At 38.9% G+C, this 8056-nt stretch overlaps 1 protein-coding gene across 6 annotated transcripts in view; it reads right to left on the bottom strand.

The window, feature by feature from the left end:
* Nucleotides 1-8056, bottom strand: part of ARHGAP12 (Rho GTPase activating protein 12) — a 70238-nt gene that overhangs the window by 9608 nt on the left and 52574 nt on the right. For all 6 annotated transcript variants that reach the window (XM_010148214.1, XM_010148223.1, XM_010148231.1 and 3 more), the window contains 2 exons: nt 2180-2281; nt 1758-1856 (listed from right to left, as the gene is read on the bottom strand). In XM_010148214.1, the coding sequence (XP_010146516.1) occupies nt 1758-1856; nt 2180-2281 (201 nt within the window). The remainder of the gene's footprint in view (nt 1-1757; nt 1857-2179; nt 2282-8056) is intronic.

Raw genomic sequence — 8056 nt, 5'->3', positions numbered from 1 at the left:
AAGGTGTCCCTGCCCATGGCAGGGGGGGTGGGACTAGATGATCTTTAAGGTCCCTTCCAACCCAATCACCTTCCATAGAATCACCATTCTGTGATTCTATGACTTCAACTAAATTGCACCTGAAGGGCTAACGTTAGTTTAAAATGCCCTCATTCCTTGTCACTTTTCAAAAGCTTTGGATAGCCTTTTTACACTTTGAAGATGAATATATTCAACTGCCCAATTAATGTCCCCGCTAAGGATCCCTCTGCCAGTGTGACCATTTGAACAGTGCTCTCTAATAGGCCTCAAAGCATTTTAGGACTGAAATTTTAAAGCCACTAACTGTTTCACCAAAAAAAAAATATCACCTGGAATCTAGTCTGTGTTATGGAACAAGTCTAATCTAATAGCTTGGACGTTTCTGTATGTAAAAAAGAGCAGTGACATCCTTTGCAGACAGCTCTTCCTCTCATACGGCGTATTGCCACACAAGCAGCCTGAAGGAGCAAAGAGACCAGCATCTAAGCTGTACCTTCTTTAGAGGAAGATCTCATCACACTAGTACTAGCCATAGCTGTCCTGGGAAAGATACTCACTGCTACTAATACCATAAAGTTCCAAAATTAAAAGTTTGCTTCAGATCTGATGGAGTTTTGTAGCCAAAGCTTCAGTGCTCCAAGTTATCAGTCTCTAACTTCCTGAACCTTGTAATCTTAGGTCTGTTGGCTACCAGTTCCCAGCAGTAATGCATCACTATTTCCTCCAGAGTGCTGATAAACTCTCCCTATTCCACCACTCGCTTCCTCAACCTACCTTGTGATACCTCACACTCATCTGCGCTGTACCTCAGCCTACCCATCTGCATTTATATTGAAGCAGGGAGGCAGCAACCTCAGCTGTGTTACACAGGGTTGTGGACAGGAGAAGGGCATCGCTGAGTCTTGCCTGGTTAAGTCATGAGATTTACACACAAGGAGAGCACAGAAGATCAGCATCCTAAACCATGAGCAGTCAGAAAGAAACTAAATCATTCATATTAGCATGCTGTGTTTGGGTGGAAAAGGCCCATATGCTGAAAACACTATCACAGCCAAGTGAAATTAAGGCCACTGACATCGACAGTAATAAGTGCAACTTATGGGCAGCAGTCAGGCACGTAACTGTACAAATTAAGAATAAGATGAAGTCAACTTGATACGAGAGGAATATTTTCTCCAAGATCTCCTCCAACTTTTTCCAAATTCAAAAGTTGGTACATCTTGTTTGGCAATATCAAAAGCAAATGCTTGACCACTTTTCTCTTGATTAAACAGTGGCATTACGCTGTCTGATCAGAAGAGATAACAGTTTTTTGCCAGGGCTTTTCATAAGGCTGCCCTGAAGTTCAAGTTAAGTGAACAGTAGTATCGAATGCTGACTAATGTATGTCATGAAGCACTCCCTTGGCCGTCCTCCCCCATTTACGGTCTCTATCAGAACCTTTCAGGTCACTGAGCCAGGACACTTTTTTTGGCCACAGAAGGAAACTAATTTCTGAGCGGAGGCCAGCCCACAGACATCTGCTGGTTCTTAATCCAGTGGACCATCCTTCTCCCTTTGACACTGTTAATTATATTTCACTTGTCACCACCAGGAACTGCCATATCCTCAACCTCCATCCCACACAAGAAAAATCAGGAAACGAAGATGTACGTGAAGCACTAGGAGTTACTACATCGATTATTTTACTGATTAACATTACCTGATAATAGAGCCTTCACAATTCAAACACATACCTGATTGTTGATGGTATAGTTAAGAACTTTATACCATTCATTAATAAAGCCGTCATTATCAGACTGAATTAAGAGCTCAGTTCCTTGGCGGGTTTTTAGCTTTAAAGAAATAAAACCAGATATCAGCATTGATAAACACACTAGAATTTAAAAGTGAAATTTTCCCTGGAATAACTTTTTGCTGATATACAGCCATTCAAGAACACTTAGCAGCGAAACCAGTAAATAATAGTCTGCTTAAGATTTAAAAGCATATCCCATACAGACATATTAAACATGGACATTCCTTCAGGTACTAAGATACATGTACATTTGAGGAGGAATAAATGTGGAAAACTCAAAAGTTTTTGATTTTAAGGTTAGAGAAAATTCATTAAGTAATTAAAGTACATATAATTCTGCATTTAAATAAAATAAATCACCTCAATAACATTCTTTTTGCTGGATTTGTCCTTTGAGGCCCAGTCAATCAATGCCCCTTTGAGATCCACTGTAAATTCTGGCTTGGACTGATTGACACCAAACTTCTGGAAAAAAGGAACAATGATGACAAACTTAAAACCAAAAAAACTCTTAAGAGGTATATAGTCTTGCAATCCTCTAAATACAACATACATTATTTACAGTCTCTACAACTTAACCCAAATACAGCACTTTGCCACAAATAAACAGGCATGATACCTTGAAAACAAAACCCAAATACAAAACACCCTTTAAGCATGCCTATTTAAAAGCTGCTCAGCCCTCAAAATTCCTTAACTTGAAATGCCAACCAGATTCAGCAAAGCCTTTTTTCCTGTCCCAAATGGTAGAAGTCTAAACAGCATTTGATTGTAGCTTGATTTTAGTCAAGGCTGCCCCAAGCTTTAAGCAAAACTGGCTAACAAATAACTGAACACACACACACCCCCCCCGCTTCTGTCAGTTAATCAATGACTGTATATAAAAGCAAAAATCAAACCAGAAATAGCATCTTTGCTAGATAGGAATCACATCCATCCTGCACTGGAAGAGCACTTTCAATTTTTACATCTATATATACACATACACATTACATGCTTTTCCCATTACTTTATATTTTTCTATAGTGCTTCTATTGCAATACTGGAGCGTATCCTAGCAAGTAAACTGAACTCAATTTCACTGTCTAGCTACTAAAAAGCCAATAAATAACTCAAGTGATTAAAAAAAAAAGGCCATTTAATCTGCATGTAGCTCTTCAAACAATTTTGAGGAAAACATCACGGAGCTATTTTTACCTACTAATTTTACATATATACTAGGTATCACAATTTTAAAAAATAAAGTACTTTTACTAAGGTTTCAACCTACAACACGCAGTTTTGAAATATCATTCCTCAAGGAACCCAATTCAATGATCCATACAAAAACCTCTGATTTTGAATAAAATTAGTAAAACAGGGATAGCTGCAAGTCACTTGGTTGTAGTACAAATTTAATGCTGTAGTTCAAGGGAAAGCTTGTAGCATCTAATTCTTCAGAAAGGCACTTTTCTATTTCTTTAAAAAGTCTTTGATGTGCAAATGCTGTTCTGTGACAGCCCTGGGGGACATACGCCCCAGGACAAGCTCCTTGCTGCGAACATGAGGTTTCCAGCCTGTACAAGAACAGCCATATCCAAGGGGGAAAAAAACGGTGCAGAAAACAGAGCTAATCTGCTGCTTCTGATTAAATTCCCAGCATGAATGTTAATTAATGCTAACTGTGTTTTAGAAAGGCTGTTTACCACTGGAAAATCTCCCTGCCTCGAGTCCTAAGAGCAATTAAGTGTTGAATGGAAAGTAGCATCTTAACTTCTTTATTTTACCCATAAAGTATCAGAATAAGGGAGTATTTTTAATTTACTCAATGCCAACTAGCCCTTTTAGAAAAAACCCTTCCACTTTCTATCCTAATTCTCAGATACCTCATCCAAGAACGTTTCTTATTAATTACAGCAGAGCTTTTGAGAAGGGCCCAGCTCAGCAGTGGAGCCCACAGGAACAATCTCTGGGCCACTGTGGCTCTTGCAGTTATGGGCAGCTATGCAGCAGCTGCCTATTCACGTATGACCGAAATGTCCCAGCCACACACTTCCTGGCAGCCTAGAACAATCCTGCTGGGGAAAAAAAAAGAAAAAAAAAAAGAAAAAAAAATCACTTTATAGAGTTTGGCACCAGAGAGAGCAGGAGACTGCTGCCGAAGTCCTCTGCAACATCAGGGGGATTAATTAAAAACCCTGCCCAGATGATGCTGAGAAGCCCAGGAGATGACTTGCTACACATGGAATCAACAACAACATAAGCCACTGCTGTTTTGACCAAAAGGAAAGTCCTCCATTACATTAAGTTGCTGAACTCCCCACTTGACAGATCACAGTACTACCTCAAACACCCATGGTTTTGGCCTGATCCCTTCAGCATGGCAGAGAAAGAAGCACAGAACCAACCAAAAACTGGAAGCTAAATTTCTCAGAGAGGAAAAAAAATAAGCCCTCCCCCACTCCTTCACACAAAGCAGCGTCCAAACTGCTGTGTGAGACCCGAGGATGGGGAAACCCATGCAAATAATTGATCCTCTCTGCAAAGCTCCTGATACACCAATGTTTTATATACTCATTGCAAACTTAATTCCTTTATTCAAGGAAATGTTACGTTTAGTGGGCAGGCTCTCCTATGAGCCTTCCTGTCAAGGTTCTTTTCTGCTCCTGAGTGTCTGAAAAGGGAATGCAGGAGCCATTTCCCTCCTTGAAAACTTCCAGGAGCAAGTCCTGTACAGGGCTGCTGAGATACAAAAGATGGCTAAAGGCAAAGGAACCCTCCTGAAGCAAGCACAGAGGGTTGGGCACAGTAAGAAGAAAGCCTTTCAGCATCTGCTGCCCCCTAGACAAAGTCAGCTTTCTCAAAACAGAGCACACTATCAAGGCAGCACTAGTCGGGATAAATTCAGCTCTTACTGAGCAGACACCTTATTCTTATGGGATTTCCCTTCTGAGCTGTCTGGGGAGTTTGGAAAGGGCAGCAGTGGGAGACAGAAAGAGGAGAGGTCTGCACACAGCACTGCCTGCTGTCCTAGTTATGATGCTGTCCTACAGGCCCTTCTGACAGCTATTTTCTAGGGGAAAAAAAAGCATTGTCATGGGATGTGCTTATGCTAGTTACATGGCAGAGATAGCTTCTATTTTTTGGAAAGAAGAGGGTTTGGGTGGGAGTTTTTTGCTTTAGACATTGTAAATACTGTGTAGCTTAACAATTGCCTTGAAGATGTGTGCTGACATCAATAATTAGAAGGCTTTTTCAATCTTTTCAGGAGTTTTCTCCAAGTCCTTGGAAGCTTCCACAGGACAAGCCACACAGTCTGTACTGTGATATATTCCAGCTTTCTTCAGATACAGAACTGGATGTTATTTATGGGGAGACTTTGGGCGTACAAATGACACCTGCCATCACTGAAATTTTGTTTCTAATTAGAGCTGGGTAGAACATTTTAATTTCTAGTCCTCCTCACCCGTGGATGGACTGTAGAAATAGAGCTGAGGACACAGATGCTCCTTGGTGGCTGGTAAGGGAGCTTCAGAACTTACAGCTTTAACAAAAAAAAAAAAACCTTAACTATAAAGGTATTATTTATTGTCATAGCAAAATGAGAAAGTTTTTTGAAACTAGACTCTGATAAGAGTATTTCCATTCCAAATAGCTTTCATGATAATCATCTGACCTCCTGTAAACACAGTTGTGCAGTACCAATGAATTGTAGTAACGTATATGTAACATCCTTGCCCATAAACACAGTGGGGTAACACAGCAAAAAAAAAAAAAAGAGTTTGCCCAGATGAACCTCAAAGAGTATTTACTTCCTTAATGTTTGAGGAATTTAACCCACTTTTGGTTAACCACCACTGTACCTGACACTGAGGACATGAGCCTATTACCAAAGGTTGAGAGATGAATCCTTCTAAGCAGTTACTATTTACTGTGTTTTATGAAGCCCCATCGTTAAAATTCAACAAGAGTTATTACAACTCATTCACACCAAAAGTTGAAACACCTTCATTCAGCAGTTGAAAACTTAAACATATTAAAAAAATCCACAGATTTCCTTATAGAAAGTAGCATTTTTAAGGATACCAAACAGTATAGATTATCTGTTCCAGGTTTCCACAAACAGAGCGATGAATTTGACAGACAAAGGCAAGGCAGTTGCATCGTTTTTACCACAAAGTTAATTGAAAAAGCCTACAGTTACTCTCCACTATTGGAAATTTAAGAAATAAGGTACTGGTCATCAAAATGGTCATTCTAGAAGTCTCGGGAATCCTAACTAAACTCTAAACGTACAGCTTGCTCTCCACTCTTCAGGAAGCAGAAGCCAAGATACCAATATAGTCTTAAGTATCATCAGATCATTGAAAGCTTTGGTTTGATTCTGATAACACTGCTGAGAAAGTGATATTAAAAACCAATTACACAACCAGTCAAGCCTGTTGGTTTCTTGTAACACAAGTATCATAATCTGAACACCTCCTCATCCACCTTGAGCAATAAGCTACCATACTAGCTACCAACATTTTACCAGTTTCTGATACACAGCACTTCCATGCCTGGCATATAAACTTCAAATCATAACTAACTACAGATGCTTAAATTTTACATAAGTAGTCCTAAAAATTTACATCTGCTTTCTGTATGTGGCATATAGCCAGAACATCCTTGAGCTCTTTTCCTTTCACCTTTTAATGCATAAACATTTATATTTTTGGTATTCCCATTCTAGCTAGAATTAACCCACATGTACGTCATTATATCAAAGGCATCACAGGGACCTTACAAACATCCTAAATTAGTTGTGTTAAGAAGAATTAGCAATAGCTGTTTAAAAAATGACCATATCATGCTGTTTATTAGTCAAGACACAAGTGGGTCAAACAGTAGGCAAATTTGGGATTATAATTCTGGCAGTGATGAACCAGATGCTCTTTCTACTTTGTCCTATTAGAACGATTACAGGATTATTGCAATACACTTGTGTTAATTTGCACCTTGGATGACTTTCAGAAAGCAGGATACACAAGGTGTTATATGAAGTGACAAAACTTCAAGTTTACTTTCAAGATTAGTGGCAAATAGCCTTACAGTGACAAGAAGCATGCAACAAGAACACATACAGTGATAGCTGAAACTTGGTCAGAGTTTACATAGGTGACCGCAGGTCGACGACTGAGAGCATTTTTCCAAGAAGAAAGCAGCGAGAGCAAGAGCTCAGGAATTGAGCCCCCTTGGCAAAATGACTTGATGAGAAAAAGGAAGAAAAGTGATGAAGTCACAAAACAATGCACAAAAAAAAGATCTGATTTTAACAATCACGAGACGAATGCTAAACGAATATTCTTCTCATAAGATGAAGAAGAAATGTAATTCTTATCATATGCCAAACTGTTAGACTTGACTTCACCTTATCAAAATATTGACACAGACCAAAGTTTGAGAGGTAAGGTGAAATTTTTAACATCCCCCAAAAAATTCAGAGAGCAAAAAGAGCATGTGCTGAATATTTAATTACATATTTAGAAAGCCTGCCTCAAGTATGAACATATGCAACATGAAGGCCTTGCAAAAACTCTCCCTTAATATTTGCAGTTTTATTCTGTTCATACTGTTGATACTTATTTTGCTGACCCTACTCCAGTACTTGACTGTACACATACCTGACAGTGGGTCACAGAAATATTGTGACTATGATAATTTTGCTCCACTTAAAATAGCAAAAGAATTTATGCCCCTTTTTTCCCCTCCCCCCCTCCCCAACCCAACTGTATTTGGAAGGTGTACCCCTCAGCAATAAGCAGAGTTGAATGATTCTCTTTCACAGATCATTCATTTGGGCAGACATTCATTCATAACTGCATCATACATTCATAAACAGTATCTTAGTTGAGCACTCTGTTTTAATGATACCAACACAGAGCTAAAACAATGGGGTTTTTTCAATCTACAGCTACATCTGGATTACAAGTAACTGTAAGAGTTTAAAACTTGCTTATTAAGATGAAATGTTTTACTTTCAAAACATGCATATTTATGCTTATAAAACTAAAGTAACTTTTGGATCCTTAGCTTTAAATTGCAGAAGCTATCAGTTTCCACCATTAATATATGTGTGCTGCAAAATACTTATTCTTTGTGCGTTAAGATTAAATATCTGAGCTCACCTCAGAATGGTTAGAAATTTTCCATTTTATGAAGTAGGGTGATGAAATTTAACTTGGCTAAATAATAGACAATGACTGAAGGAAGGAAGGT

This window comes from Eurypyga helias, unplaced genomic scaffold (genome assembly GCF_000690775.1).
Source record: "Eurypyga helias isolate BGI_N326 unplaced genomic scaffold, ASM69077v1 scaffold9570, whole genome shotgun sequence".
Classification (NCBI taxonomy): Eukaryota; Metazoa; Chordata; class Aves; order Eurypygiformes; family Eurypygidae; genus Eurypyga; species Eurypyga helias.
Note: the sequence above shows the minus strand (reverse complement) of the source record. Positions and strands in the feature narration are given on the sequence as shown.